Source organism: Phodopus roborovskii, unplaced genomic scaffold (genome assembly GCF_943737965.1).
Source record: "Phodopus roborovskii unplaced genomic scaffold, PHOROB, whole genome shotgun sequence".
In the NCBI taxonomy this organism is placed as follows: Eukaryota; Metazoa; Chordata; class Mammalia; order Rodentia; family Cricetidae; genus Phodopus; species Phodopus roborovskii.
Genome location: NW_026126459.1, coordinates 5955382 through 5971296, shown reverse-complemented (window position 1 = coordinate 5971296; position 15915 = coordinate 5955382). Strand labels below are relative to the sequence as shown.

General features: G+C 42.9%; 1 protein-coding gene across 1 annotated transcript; it reads right to left on the bottom strand.

Annotated features, from left to right (window-relative positions):
* Window positions 1-4075: 4075 nt before the first annotated feature.
* On the bottom strand, window positions 4076-15498 carry Rbx1 (ring-box 1). Its single transcript, XM_051189440.1, has 5 exons — window positions 15331-15498; window positions 13435-13513; window positions 9557-9627; window positions 5642-5727; window positions 4076-4264 (listed from the first exon to the last, which is right to left on the bottom strand). The coding sequence occupies exons 1-5, from the start codon at window positions 15406-15408 to the stop codon at window positions 4252-4254; spliced, it is 327 nt and encodes a 108-aa protein (XP_051045397.1). The 5' UTR covers window positions 15409-15498; the 3' UTR covers window positions 4076-4251.
* Between the last annotated feature and the right edge of the window lie 417 nt (window positions 15499-15915).

Sequence of the window (15915 nt, the reverse complement as noted above, 5' to 3'; positions counted from 1 at the left end):
CTGGAGGAAGAGTCCACAGGTACCACTCTCAGAAGGAGGCAGGGGAGTCTGGGTACCTCAATTATCAAACCCGGGCTCTGGTTCTGTGTATCTCTGCAGAATCAGTATATTCAACTACTTATTTTTCCATCCCCTTGCAATCTCCCCTAATTTAGTTCTAGGTCTACATAGTTGGCTGAATAAACAATCCTCTGAAATAACTCTGATAAAAGGGACAGGTTTGGGTCCTACCCCAGACCAATTTATAATCTGATGTTGGAATTTGTTTAAGACAGGGTGTCTTGTAGCTAGACTAGCCATAATTATGAAGTAAAAAATGATTCTTTTGCCCCCAAATTCCAAGTACGGGGCTTAATATTTTGTGTGTGTGTTTTGTTTTTCGAGACAGGGTTTCTCTGTGGTTTTGGAAGCTGTTGGGAAAATTAAGTACTTGTCCCTTACAGCTCTCTTCTCCCCATCCAGCTGTAGAACTTCCGTGCAAACAAGGTTGAACAAACAAGGTTATTCTCATAACTTTCCAGTGTGCAGTGCCCATACCTTGACCCCAGGTCAAGTGTGCTTAGCCCATCCCCTCCCTGGCTTTGGGTATATAAGCCCATTACTCTCTGTAACAAACAGTGGTGGCAGCAGCTTCTTCTTAACTTCTCTTGGTGGTCTCTGTTAAGTGTTTCAATCCTGACACCCTCTGCCAATCTCAGTCCCAGGCCATGCCCAGAAGCTGTACTGGAACTTGTTCTGTAGACCAGGCTGGCCTCGAACTCACAGAGATCTGCCTGCCTCTGTCTCCTGAGTGCTGGAACTAAATTATTTTTTTTTTAATTTCAACTTGTTTGATCATCTCTCTGACCCAGTTGTTTAGACTATACAGGAGTATATTCCAAATGTGTTACCTGGGTGAATATCGAGCAATATGTTCACCCAAGGAATTACTTATGCAGCTTGAACTTAACCTGGAAAGAAGTTAAGGTGACAAGGTGAAGGAGGGAGCCCTAAAATGTAACTGCATGATTACTGTGTTCCTGACACTCAGAGAAAGCTAAGTGGAAAAGTGAGGTTTAATCTAAGCTACACCTTAAAGGTCTTTATTACTAGGGGTTTGCATAATTTCTAGTTTCCATTATCCCTTTTATGATCCTAAAAAAAATTAAAAATCTGTGTAAGTAAGTTTGAGACCAGCTAGGTTAACATAGTAAGTTCCAGACCAGTTAGGGCTATATAGTGAGACTGTTTAAAAATAACAAAAGTAATCGAGGCCAGCCTTACCTACTGAGCAAGGTCCAGGACAGGCTCTAAAGCAATAGTGAAACCTTGTCTGTTTTTTTTTTTTTTTTTTTTTTGTTTGTTTTGTTTTTTTTTTGAGACATGGTTTCTCTTTGTTGCTTTGGAGCCTGTTCTGGAACTTGCTCTGTAGATCAGGCTGGCCTCAAACTCAGAGACCCACCTGCCTCTGCCTCCCGAGTGCTGGGATTAAAGGCATGTGCCACCAATGCCTGGAAAGAAACCCTATCTTGAAAAATAAAAAAACAAAACAAAAACAAAAACCCAAAGTAACAAGAAATCCAACCAAACAGCAAGATTCTAGAAGTTAAAACCCAAATATTTACTTGAGTTATCTGTATGTTGGGAGAATTCCTTTCTGGGGAGAAAAGTGTCCACCCCACACTCCTAAGGTCCTAATGACAAATCAAAGTCCAATTCCATCCAAGTTCATTCTGGGGAACCAGTGAGCTTATTGTGCTTACTTACAGGACACAGGGTCACTAGCAGAAGTGAGGATGACCACAGAACAGTCAGACTGGAAGTTCTCCACCCAGTAAGGATGCCAGCTTCCAGCTAAGCATCCTGTATAGGAAGTTCCAGAGATCCCCAGGCCACTGGCAATCAGAGTAGAATTGTATACTGGTGCCTGGAAGGCACGGCTGGAATCTCATTGGCTCCCTTCCCACCTGCTTCCAGAAGGGCATGTAAATGCTGCCAGCTGATGAGCTGAGGGAAATGGTGGCCACTGCTCAGAGGACAGAATTCTACACTATATACACCATAATTGGTAACAAACTGTGAAAGCAAATGTTATGGAGATGGAAATGGCTGTCAGTAAAGTGGCTGTCTGGCAAATCTGAGTTTAATCTCCACGACCCATGTAATCAGGTGAAGCGATGGGTGGCAGATGCAGGAGGACCCAAGGCAGTCTGACCAATTGGCAAGCTCCCTGTTCAGTGTGAGGCCTTATAGAGAAAAGGTGGAGAATGATAAGAGGACACCCAATGGCAACTTCCACAGGCACACTCATGAGCATCTACACTGCCACCCACCAAAAGGATAAAAAAGGAGAGATGGCTCAGTGGTTAAGAGCACTGAGTTCAATTCTCAGTAACCACATGGTAACTCACAACCATCCTTAATGAGATGTGGTGCCTTCATGGCCTACAGGCAAACGTGAAGGCATAACAGTTTATACATAATAAGTAGTTTTTACAAAAAATAAAGTTTTTTTTTTTTTTTTTTTTTAAAAAAACATTTATTATGTATACACCATTTTAGCTCCATGTATGCCTGCACACCAGAAGAGGGCACCAAATCCCATTATAGATGGTTGTTAGCCACTGTGTGGTTGCTGAGAATTGAACTCAGGACCTCTGGAAGACCTGCCAGTGCTCTTAACCTCTGAGCCATCTCTCTACCCACCCATAGTAAGTCTTTAAAAGGAAAAAAAAAAAAAAAAAAAAAAAAAAGAGAGAGATAGAAACAGTGGTGGCGAACACTTTAATCACAGCACTTGAAGACAGAGGCAGGCAGATAGCTCTGAGTTCAAAGACAGCCTGGTCTACAGAGATAGTTCCAGGACAGCTAGGGCTGTTACACAGAGAAACTCTGTCTCAAAAAAAGTATTTTCTAAACAGCAGAAATGTAAACTGGGTGGTGGTGACATACACCTTTAATTCCCACACTTAGGAGGCAGAGGCTAGCAGATCTCTGTGAGTTTGAGGCCAGCCTGTTCTAAAAAGTCCCAGGGCAGATAGGCCTACACAGAAAAAACAACAGAAAAGCAGAATTTAATGTTGAAAATCATATTTTAAAAATCCAGAAACATCACATATTAACATAAATATTTTTATTAAAATTAATTTTGAAAAAAAAGTCAGCATTGTTTCACATTTTTTGCAGCTTTTTTTCTGACAACAGAAGGTGGCAGCTGGAGTCTGAGTTCTGCTTCATTTGAGCACTGCTTTGAAGCAAATGAAGCGTGCTTTCACCTGGAGCTGCAAGGAAGGAAGGATTTCAGAATTCCTGCAGAACCATTAGCCACTAAAAGCCACAGCAAACAACCTTTCTCAGTAGAGACTACAGCCACTGGCAGCATCAGAATGACAACTACTTCCATGGCTAGCATGTTTAAAGGAAACTTGAGTTCTTGTTAATACAACTTGAACATTTTTTACTACTTATTTAGGCTAGCAATTAAACCCAGAGCCTTGGGCAAACACCACACTGTTGAGCCATACCCCCCAGCCCCCAAACTGGAATTTGTTTTGGAAACAAAGTCTCCCAGACTGCAGGGATCCTTTTTGGTTCTCAAGTACCTGGGATTACAGGCATATACTCAAACTGTCAAAACATCAATTTTTAACTTTAGTTTTAAAAACCACAAGATTACATAGTAGTATTATTTTTAAAGTTTTGTTCTAAACTAGAGAATGCAACATGCTGTACACGACCAGCACTGACCCTGTAGTGTTTCAGAGTTTACCAAGCCCATTTGCACATTCTTAAGCAGACCTGGTTGGTTCAAGGCCGCCACTGAAGCTATGGGCTAGGACTGAGCTAGGATGAGTCCCATGTCCTTCCTCGTCTGGCTGCCCGGTGCTATTTCAGAAGGAAGAAGACAGAGCCCTCGGTGTGTCTGGGTGGGAGTGACCCACAACTCCAGCCTGTACAGGTCCCGTGACCTTGTGATGATGATACACCTGCAGGACACCTCCGTTCTGGTGATGACAGTGCACTTTTTGAGGTGGTTTCTGGCACTGAAGAGCCCCCTTTTCAGGTCACTCTTTCCATATACACAAGACAGCAACCATTCTCGAACTTAACCACTTTATTTGACACAAAATACAATATGGCTGTGGGAACAGTAAACTCCAAAAACAAAGAAAAAAAAAAAAAAAAAAACCACGGTTCTATGTAATTTATAATTAACAGGAAGGTGAGTCACTACACCAGTAACAAATGGGTGAGCTTTAGGGAGAGTCTTTTCTAGTGCCCATACCTGAAAGACAAAACAAAGGACCTCATGAGAATGCTGGAGAATAAAACCCTAAAACACACTTTTTTTTTTGTTAGTTTCTTTTTCCAGACAGCATTTCTGTGTAGCTCTGGCTGTTCTGGAACTCACTCTGTATACCAGGCTGGCCTCAGACTCAAGTTCTGGGACCAAGGGCATTCCCTACCACAACTGACTTAGATTTGTTTAATAATAAAAATGTGATCAAATAGCTTTACGTTGGCTGTCAGCATCTACTGAGTTAAGCCACCCAGCTTAACTAACTTGGCACCTGAGGTGAGAGGATCCTAATGAATTTGAGCCCAGTCTGAATTACAGAATGAGATGCTGTCTCAAGGAAAAAATAAACAGCCCCAAATAACAAAAGTTGTTTTGGTGGATACATCTATGACTCCTGCACTGAGTAGGCAGAGACAGGAGTCCAGTCAGGGCCAGTCCCAGGCCAGTCAGGGCTACACCAAGAGACTCCAAACATCACTAGATCATCACTCCCCCCACACCCACAGAAAGGTAACAGGTGGGCAATGAAAGTTTGCATAATGGAACTATCAGGATTAGATTATGGAGATTTACTGACTCATTTCAGTGATACTAGGGACTGAATCCTGGACCGTGCACATGCTAGGCAAGTATCCTACCACTGTGCTTTTACCCCCCTAGCTCTGGGAATACTTGACCATCGTTTTTTGATTCCCATATTTTTCACTTTGATAGACATAGCAGATTGAAAAAAATCTCTGATGGTAAATGTCATTCTGTAAATATGTTTCTCGTATTGGTTAATGAATAAAGCACTGTTGGCCTGTTATTAGCATTTCTTATAGGCTAGCTCTGTCTTAAATATTAACCCATTTCTATTAATCTAAGTATTTCCACGTGGTCTTATCTTACCGGAGAGAGCCTGACGTACTACCCTGTAGGTCCTCCATCTTGAATCTCCTCCCTACTACTTCCTCTCTCCTCGTCTCCTAGTTCAGCCTATCTTGCTTTCCTATTGGCCAACAGTGCTTTATTCACTAACAAATACGAGAAACATATTTACAGAATGACATCTCCCATCAAAACTCTTGTAAAATGCTGGGTAATTCCTGTTTATTTTCTCAAACCCTGGTTTAGAAATAAGATGTGATGGTAAATGCCTTTAATCCTACCACTCAGGAGGCAGAGGCAAGTGGATCTCTGAGTTTGAGGGCAGCCTGGTCTAAAGAGTGAGTTTCAGGACAGCCAGAGCTAACTTAGACTTTGTCTCAAAAAAACAAAAAAGAGAGGCATGCCCCACCACTCCAGCTGCTTTCAGCTTGAGCCCAATAAAATGACATTGCAAGACACAGACTTAGAACTCCAAACAAGTGAAACACCTACTTTTGGAATTCCCACTCTCTGTTGTCCAAGGGACACACCTGCCTGGTTTTGAGCCATCGAGAGATGCAGTGGAAATGAAAAGCATGCTGAAAGAGAAGACAAGATGTTACATATCACTGCAGCCATGACCAATAAAGGGCTGGTAAGTGGGGGAAAGACTACAAGCGACAGGGCAGCCTTGGATGAGGCCAACAACCCACAGAACATCTTGGAACCCTTCTTAGGAGTAAGGATATTTGCAACAAAAACACACTGCATGCCCCTTCTGCTAAAGAAATGAAGCATCAGGGAGCACAGGAATGTTCTGACATTGAGGTCCTCCTGTCTCTTTAAATGAATGTGCTTCCTGTGCCAGTTAGCTGCTGACAGGATTCTTGTACATCTCTGAGAAAGGAGGTCTAGACCACACACTTCAAATGTGAGAAAAGACCACTACTCTTTCAGAGAAACAACTGTCCATTCAGCCTTTTAACATGATTCATCATGAAAAACCAGCCAAACAGAAAACTCAAAATGCAAGCCAACCAGCATTCTGCATGCTTATAACCCAGCACTTGTAAGGTGAAGTAGGGAGAACCAAGAATTCAAGGTCACACTCAGGTAAACACCCACTTCAAGACTTGCCTGAGCTGCAGGAGACCCTAATCTAAAACACACAAGGCAACAAAACAAAAAGCCCCCTCAGAATTCCCAAGAGGTAGAACCTGAGATACTTCCCCAAACATTTAGGTATTGGGAGAATTCATCCAAAGATAGTAATAGCTACCACCTCCCTGCTAAGTATCCTACAGAATGGGGCTTAACCCCTCAGACCAGCAAGAACTCAAGGGCAAGGTGGTTATGAATGAGGTTTCAATGCAAATGGACCCCATCTTTCTTGCTCTTAATTTAAAATGCAGTAAAGAATGTATTAAGCAGAAGACATAATTTACCATGGGCACATTTAAAGCCCAGGTTTATAGAAGTTGACATCTATTACCTCATTCAAGCTCACTGCAACCCTGGCAAGCAGGCACAACAGATATTACTATCTTCATTTTACAGACAGGAAACTGGACTCCAGACAAATGACTTGTCTAATTCAGAGCTGGTTCATACAAGACTCAGTGGCAGATCATGACCAGGCTCTTCTTTACGGCAAGCTAGCTGAATACACATCTTTATCTAAATTTTTCATTAAAGAAATGTTCTGCCGTTGGTGGCACATGCCTTAAGTCCCAGCACTCAGGAGGAAGAGGCAGGCAGATCTCTCTGAGTTCAAGGCCAGCCTGGTCTACAGATGAGTTCCAGGACAGGTTCCAAAGCAATACAGAGAAACCCTATCTCGAGACAACAATAATAACAACAACAAAAAAATTTTTTTGTTTTTTTTCAAGACAGGGTTTTTCCGTGTAGCCATGGTAACAAAGTTGGGGCTCCTCAAACTTGGGGAATCCACTTGTCTCTACCTCCTGAGTTAAAGACATAGATATGGGTTAAAGACATAGATCATTATACCTGGTTTTAAAATTCTTTAATTTAGATAAAAGCCCTGTGTGGTGGCACATGACTTTAATCTCAGCACAGGCAGACACAGGCAGATCTGAGTTCCAGACCATATGGAGCTACAAACTGAGTGTCTAAATAAATAAAAATGTAAAAATTACATTTATTTGTGTTTATGTTTGTGAGCACAAGTATGCATGGCGTTCACATGGAGATAATTAATTTGTGGAGTGGCATCTCTCCTACTATGGGGGCTCCATAGCCTAAACTTTGATTGTCAAGCTTGTCACTAAGCACTTTATCCAGTGAAGCACCTCAGCAGGCTCACCTTGCCCTTCATACAGAAGAATATCAACTTTAGTCTCAAGGTGGTGAGGGCAAAGCACCTGGTGTGTTTCCTCTATCTCCATGAATGTTTAACATCATCTTTGCCTAATGAGGTCTGTGAAGTGGCCAAAGTGAAGCTTGGAGTACTAGTAAGGGTCATCCCCAAATCTATATTCATTTAGCTTCCTTTTAAAGATCATTATTTTTAATTATATGTATGTGTGCCTACTGAGGTCATGTGCACGTGCCTGCAGAGGCCAGAGGTGCCCAGTTCCCCCAGCTGGAATCACAGATGATCTTGAGCAGCCTGCAATGGTGGAGGCTGGGAACTGGACTTGGGTTCTGAAACAGCAGTATGTGCCCTTAACTCCTGACCCCTCAATTAGCTTTCTTTTTTGTTTATTTTTGAATCTGGGTTTCTCTGTATAGACCTGGAACTTAGCTGTGTAGACCAGGCTGGCCTTGAACTCAGTCAGGCTGACCTGGCTCTGCCTCTTGAGTGCTGGGATTAAAGGCATATGTCACCACTTATCTGTAGCAGCTTCTTCTTTGTGAGAAGTTTTATTAGAAAGGGAGGGAGGGGGAAGGAAAGAGGTAAAGAGACAAAGAAACAGAGAGAGAGAGAGGACAGAAGAAAAGAGGAAGACAGGAAAAGTCCTGACTGCCCCAGAGGAACAGCAGAAAGATCTGGAAAAAGAATGGAGAGGAGAGCTGAGACAGAGAGAGATCTGGAAAGAGCCTCTGTAGCTTTTTAAAAAACGTTTTAAAGACTTATTTATTTATTCTGTATGTATACAGTGTTCTGCCTGCATGCCAGAAGAGGGCACCAGGTGCTGGGAGTTGAACCTTCTGGATGAGTAACCAGTGCTCTTAACCTCTGAGCCATCTCTCCAGCCCTTCTCTATAGCTTTCTTAACAAATATTTCTTCTTATTATGTACTGGGAGTACGTTTGTTTGAGGGGGCTAAAAAGATAGCTCAAGAGATTAAGAGCACTGGCTGTTCTTCCAAAGGACTTGGTTCAATTCCCAGCTCCCACATGGCAGATCACAACTGTCTGTAACCCAAGTTCCAGGGGATCTGACACCCTCATACAGATATACATGCAGGTGAAACCCCAATCTACATTAAATAAATAAAACTTTTAAAAAAATGAAGTTTGAGCTAGTCTGGTCTAAGACAGGCTTCAAAACTACACAGACAAACTCTGTCTGAAAATAAAAAACAAAAACCATTTACTTGCTTTGGGTTGTACATGTAAATTAAAACAACTTGTGGGAATCAGTTCTCCCTTCTTCTACCATATGTGTCGTAGAACTCAAGTTGAGGACATAAGGCTTGGCAGCAAGACCCCTTATCCCCTGAGCCATCTCACTGGTTCTTTAAGCACTTTTAAAAATCATTCAGTCCTGTTTACACTTTCATTATTAGCCTAATTTTACCTGAGGGAACCCAGGATTAGAGATGTTAAATGTTCTGACAAAGTCACTTAGCTAGTAAGACAGAAACAGGAAGATGTGACTCCGTGTGTATCCACACAGCCTGAACAGTCAGGACAATTATTAGCTCATGTAACTAAGACTATGGTTCTATAGATGAATTTTGACATGCTAGAATATATTTGTTGTCTCTTCTTCACAGCTGTCACACCCTACAAGACTGTATGTCCAGTCCAATATTGCTGTGTTAAATATTTCTGGCAGGAGCCATAAAGCACACACAAAACCACTGCACAAAATCTAACTTAAACACAGAGAACTGACACTTTAACACTCAACTCATTCACCAAACCTCATCCCAGACACTTCTCTTAAAAGGTCTGCTGAGGACATGCAGATACTCTCTTAAGACTGTTTTCAACTGAAGATAACTCAGCCCTAAAGGTGGCTGAGTACTCAAACACTACATAGGAAAGTAGGCTGATTTAATAATAACTAAAACACACTAGTTGGTTAAAGGTAAATACTATAAGGATTTAAAATCTGTTTTTATTATTTGTATATCTTTTGGGAGAAAGATGGGCTACTCATTTTTTTCCCCTAATAATTTTCAAGACAGGCAAAGCAAGGACAAGCCATTCAGATAGGTAAAGATGTTTCCTTACATTACAGACTCCCCATGCAACAGTACATTCTTCGGAAGTAGCAGACGCCTGGTTGGCCTGACATTCAATGCCTGTGGGAACAAGAGCAAAAGCATTACTGGACCTGCGGGCAGCAGGTTCCAACCCAGTCAGCCAGGTCCTGAAGTGGATAACTGGCCATTAACCATTTTCAATGGATGTGAAAAACATGGAGAGGGCTGTATGGTGGCTCACACCTATAATCCCAGGACTTGGGAGGCAGAGGCAGGAGGGTCTCAGGGAGCATGACGCTACTTATTTATTCTCTCTAATAATTTCTAAGATGGACAAAGCAGGAAAAGTGGCATTGCATTTATGAAGTACTATTGATGATGGCACCAAAGTCTCCCTTCAGAAAAACAAAAAGTTTAGGAGAGACTATTTATTCTAGTACAATTCTATCAGACTAGCAGATGATAAGCAGAAACCCAGAGGCATTACTGGTACATCTGGTCTTAAGGCTGGTCTTTCCCCGACTCCTCAGAGACACAAGAGGCCAAGGTTCTGAAATCACAGGACTGCTGCTGTTCAGTTACTACAGCAGCACAGCCAGTGTGAAGAAGTCACTGGGGCTAGGCCTGGGGCTCATGCCGGAAATCCAAGTACTCACGAGGCAAAGGCTGTCAGGTATCTGTTGAGTTCCTGGTCAGCCTGGACTGTACAGTGAGATCCTGTCTCAAGCAAAACCAAACAACAACCCTCCCATGAAGACTGACATAGTGGTGCATACCTTTTATCCTAGTAGTTCAGAGGTGGAGGCAGAAGGAACCACCAAGCCACTCACCAGTCTCAGTCTCTCTCTCACACACACACAATTATATATACTCTATATATAATCAAGCTGCCTTGAATGTGTTATGTAGCCAAGGATGACTTTGAACTCTTGATCCTCCTGGTTCTACCACTATGGTAGTTTGAATGTAATTGGTCCCCATACTCTTATAGGGTGTGGCATTATTAGGAGGTGTGGTTTTGGAGTGGGTATGCCCTTGCTGGAGGAAGTGTGTCACTGCTGGGGTGGGCTTTTAGGTTTCCTATGTCAGAATATCATCCAGTGTCTGAGTCAACTTCTTGTTGCCTGAAAGATGTAGGACTCAGTTACTCCTCCAGCACCGTATCTGCCAGCCTGCAGCCATGCTCCCTGACATGATAATGGACTGAATCTCTGAAACTGTAAGCCAGCCACCCCAATTAAATGTTTTCCTTAGAAGAGCTGCTGTGGTCATAGCTGGATGGTGGTGGTGCTTGCCTTTAATTCTAGTATTTAAGAGACAGAGGCTGGTGGATCTCTGAGTTTAAGGCTAGTCTGGCCTACAGAATGAGTTCCAGGACACCCATAACCATTACACAGAGAAACCCTGTCTTGAGAGGAAAAAAAAAAAAAAAAAAAAAAAAAAAGAGTTACTGTGGTCATGGTTATCTCTTCACAGCAATAGAAACCATAAAAGCACTGGGATTTCAAGTAAATACCATTATACTGATATGTCACAGGTTTTTGTTATATAAGTTTGACATTTTATCTCGTGTGACATTTTGAACATAATGAGGGAAGCAGAGGCAGGAGGATCATGAATTTAAAGTCAGTCTGGGTATGCACAATTTCAAAAGAAAGCAAAACCCCAAAACAAAACAACAAAAATCCTAAAAAAATAAATAAATAAACAGGGCACTTAACCCCAGAGGCAGGAAGATATGAGTTCAAGGCCACCCTGGTCTATAGAGCAAGTTCCAGGATAGCCAGGGCTACACAGAACAAAAACAAGGGGCTGAAGAGATGGCTCAGGGATTAAGAACATTGGCTGCTCTTCCAGAGGTCCTGAGTTCAATTTTGAGATCTCACATAAAGGCTCACAACCATCTCTAACGGGATCTGATGTCCTCTTTTGGCATACATGCAGATAGATCATATACATACACACTAAAATTTCTTTCTTTTCTTTTGGTGTGTGTGTGTGGGGGGGGTTCAAGACAGGGCTTCTCTGTGGCTTTGGAGCCTGTCCTGGAACTAGCTCTTGTTCTTGTAGACCAGGCTGGTCTCGAAATCACAAAGATCCACCTGCCTCTGTCTCCTGAGTGCTGGGATTAAGTGTAGGCCACCACAACTCAAAATTTCTATACAAACTGGGGAAGGTGGTGGCACACAGATCAAGTTCCAGAACAAGCGCCAAAGCTTCAGACAAACAAACAAAAAACAAAAACAAAACACACACCCCACATTATTAGACAACGTAAGTATCTAGGGGGGAAAAGAACATACTAGAGCTCTTTTGTCCTCCCAAGAAATATGTTTTCTGGAATGTAGAGACACAAATAAGGAAGTTAAAAAGGATGAGAGTTCCAAGGAAGATCTTCTCTAGTACAACTTATGAATATACAAGGGACAGAGACTGGCATTTACACAAGCAGAAACTCCACTTATATTAAAGCTGCCCTGTTTCTGTGATGGGCTCCTCCCACCTCTATTAACCATGGCAGCTGCTGAACTGCTTTCACTGTAGCATAAATAAAGAAAAGGTCAAAGTTCAAAGAAACTCTGAGTCATCAACAACTACCAACACATGGCACATGTGCTTTTCAACACAAATCTTTTGATTCATGCTTTCCAAGTTGTAGTGATCACAGGGTGTTACACCATTTGTTTTTTTTGTTATTCATCTAGCAAATATTCAGTGCAATTTTAGTATGTATTAGGCAACATGTTAGAGAAGTAAATAACATGGTTAAAAAAGAGAACCACCTGATTAAAAGATAAACATAAAGGGGTACTATGGCATATTCTTAGGAATATCTGAGAGAATTGCCAGTAGCCTATGTGTACATGTGTAAATGTGAAGAATATGTGTGGGGGAATATACACACATGTATCATACACACACACCCCACACACAAAGACACACACAGAGATGCTGTTTGGACCAGCAAATACAGAATTTTAGAATACACATGGCTGACTGTAAATTTACTTTATAATTTATTTACTTATTTAATGTGTATGGGTGTTTAGCCTGCACCAGAGTATATCTGAATACCCTGAGACTGAAGTGATAGACCTTATTATGCCTCCATGTGACTGCTAAGAAATAAACCTGGGACCTCTGGGAAAGTAGCCAGTGCTCTTAACTGCTACTTAACCATCCCTCCAGCCTGTCACTAGAAATCTTGCCCAACAAAAGCTAGCTCAGGTGAGAGTACTGAAGCTCAAACTTTAGCCCTGGCTGGCCTGTAATTTGCCATAATACTCCTGCCACTGCCTCCCAAATGCTGGGATTATAGGCATGCACGGCTATATCTACCTTCAAAGGTCATTTTCTTTCACTGTTTTTGCCTTTGTGTCTGTGTAAGATGGGAAGAAACAGCAACTCTTCCTAAACTCATTCTAAATGAGATTTTGTTGGCTTTACAATGAATAATTTATTCTGAGAGCTGGGGATGCCTCTAAGACATCATTAAAAAAAAAAAAAAAAAACAAGAAACAATTTTACTATTTGAAATGGCTGATAGCAACTTTGGGCAAATTAGTTTTAACTATTTAACTTAATAATAAAAATAATTATGAACGGAGCTGAGTGGAGGTAGCTCAGGCATTTAATTCCAGATCTCAGGAGGCAGAGGAAGATGGATCTGAGTTTGAGGACAGCTGGTCTACAAAGTGATTTCCAGTACAGCTAAGGCTACACAGAGAAACTGTGTCTCAAGAACAAAACAATCTATTTTAAACACACCAATGGATGACATGCGCTTGTGCCCAAGTGTTTTGACCCTACTTTGTATCTACTTGTGAAAAAGAATATTGGTCACATCAGGACAAACACCATTTCTGTAACCTTTTCCACTCTCCCCATCCTCCCTGAGTTACTTACAAAGATCCATAATGTGGTTCCTGCAGATGGCACAGTTATCAACCACAATATCCCAGGCCCAGAGGGCTACTGCATTCCACTGCAAAGACAAAGGGGGAAACAACATTTTTCCTTGTAATGTAACAGACTCATTAGGATTTCAGGTTTCAGCTCCAGCTACCAACTCCCCAGCCATAGGGACTATAAAAGAATGTTTTTGGATTATACTATTTGTACTACATCAGAGTACAACAGCAATCCACATGTATGCTTCCTCATTATATAAACACGGGAGTATATAAACATGAAACACTTTAATTTTCTGTCTATGGTGTAAAATAATTTAGCTAGTCAAACCAATGTAAACAAATTAGAAATTTTTTTAAACACCTGTTTTAGATTTAAATAAGTACAAACTTGAGTTAGTGTGCAGCTTTCCCTGGCAATTGTGGAAGGACTTGAAATCTGCAGAAGTCTCTGATCATCCAGCAGTTTTGGATACACAAGCAAGGAGGTGAACAGAATGGACTAAGATGATGATGGCTCATAAAGTGGATAATCACGGATAAGCTGGATAGCTAGTTACCTACCCAGTGTCACACAGAACAAGGTCATCACTTAAATCTAACCAGATTATTTTATGGCAAAGTAGAATCCACTACATTTTCTTTTCCTCTTATACTGAAAACTTATATTCTCAACTTTTATATGTCCAAACTATTAATTCTAGTAAGCAAGTAGATCTAAAGTAATTCAACTGGCTTCTGCAATTATACATACATATTGCCAGACACCCCTTTCAATGACGATTTTGATGTGACTTCTCAACTCTTCATCTCTTTCAAATTCAAGTCTCAGAAGTTTAGTAACTTCCACAATACTTGGGAGGGGGGAGAAGTACACACGATTACTTCTATTCTTCAATATGGCTGCTGGCTGTAACTGAGCAGCAATGGCCACAATGAGAAGCCAGAAAAGGGGGTGGGGTGGAGAGTGTGCTCAGCGACACGTCCCAAAAATATACAAGAAAACATCTACCCTACTACAAGATCTTCATTTCTATAGATTTATGTACTCTCAGGTAGGAACTGACACCTTTCTCCCAAACTGTTGGCAAACTATGAAGGGGGAAACATGCAAAAAGACGTTCGATATGTTTGCTTCCCTGCTCCCAAATCATTAACAATTAGTACCCCACTTTCCTCAATGCCACAAGTTCTGGGCTTGCTTTTAAAACAAAGCCCACGAAGCTTTTGAATTACTGATTTTTGTTAGAATGGTATCCGGACATTACAGAACTATGGGACTGGCAGAACCTATGTGACAAGCAGTAGACATTTAGGAAGGACCAGGTCTTACACTCGAGACTAGGGCTTTAGAGGCTAATGGAGGCCTCCATACAATCGAGGACCCATATCAGGTCTCTCGGGAATCACTAGATTCAAGGATCCAGGAAGGGGCGGGGCAAGGAGAACACCCACAGGGCTCCTTAAGAGCCTCCTCTGCGGTAAGAGCTCACATTCCCGGCTTTCTCCGCAGTGCCCCATCCTCCACCCGCCGCAGTCTCTCCAAGAGTCTCCATTCCACCCACCCCACCCTGTCCTTCCCCCACCTCTCAGTCAATTCAGTGACAGCTCAAGCGCTTGGCTCCCGCAACCAAATCGACTCTGGGTATTTCAGTAAGCAGTTCTGCGATTGGCCCCTTAGCTTCCCAGCGAAACTAATATGGCCACAGAGAGTGGGTCACCATCATGCCGATCAATCCTAAAGCCCGCCCACCAGCTTCCTTTCGTGGTACCCGGTCCCAGGAACGCTCTGAAATGAAGCTCTTTCCCCCGCGCCTCGCTCGTCCTGGGGCCTGCCAGCCATATCCACGCCTCTCTAGCTTCCCTGAGGAAGATGCTGGCGAGACCCAACCTTTTTCACTTCAAAGCGCTTCTTGCCCGCGCCGCTGTTGGTGCCGCTGGGGGTATCCACATCCATCGCTGCCGCCATTTTGGAAACACACTGTCTCGCACCCTGCCACTGCGCTTGCGCACCGGCTCACGCGTCGCCTCTGCTCCCCACACCAGGCTCCTCCTCTCTCACCCCTCCCCTTATTGGCGCGCGCGGGCAGAAGGGGCGTGACTTGTGACCACGCCCCTTAAAGGCGCAGGCGTATTTCTCCTTTGCCCTCCGCTGGGGAGTAGGCTGGAGTGATTGAGGCGGGGCCGGGCGGGGCCGGGCGGGGCCGGGCTACGTGATCCAGCCGGTGGAAATGTCTGTGAGGTTTCTCGTTGCTCCCCTTCAGGGAAGCCCCTTGACTTGATTCCTTCATCTGGGGCGGCGGCTGCTCTCCTCTTCTTTGCCCGTACCTGGTCCATTCTTTCAGCGCTGCCCTCCGATGAAAGGGGCTGTGAAAACCCGAGACTCCACACGGGCCTTCCTCGTGTGGTAGCTGGCTTTGGAGCAAGGCAGTATGGCAATGTCCTGGAGGCCTGTGGCCAGGCTTCCCAGAGCTTC

Coding starts and splice junctions, on each gene's coding strand:
- Rbx1 (XM_051189440.1), bottom strand. CDS start 15,408: ATGGCGGCAGCGATGGATGTGGATACCCCCAGCGGCACCAACAGCGGC. Junction 9,628..13,434: donor GAACCACATTATGGATCTTT/GTAAGTAACTCA, acceptor TTGTTCCCACAG/GCATTGAATGTCAGGCCAAC. Junction 5,728..9,556: donor TTGCATGGGGAGTCTGTAAT/GTAAGGAAACAT, acceptor CTTCTCTTTCAG/CATGCTTTTCATTTCCACTG.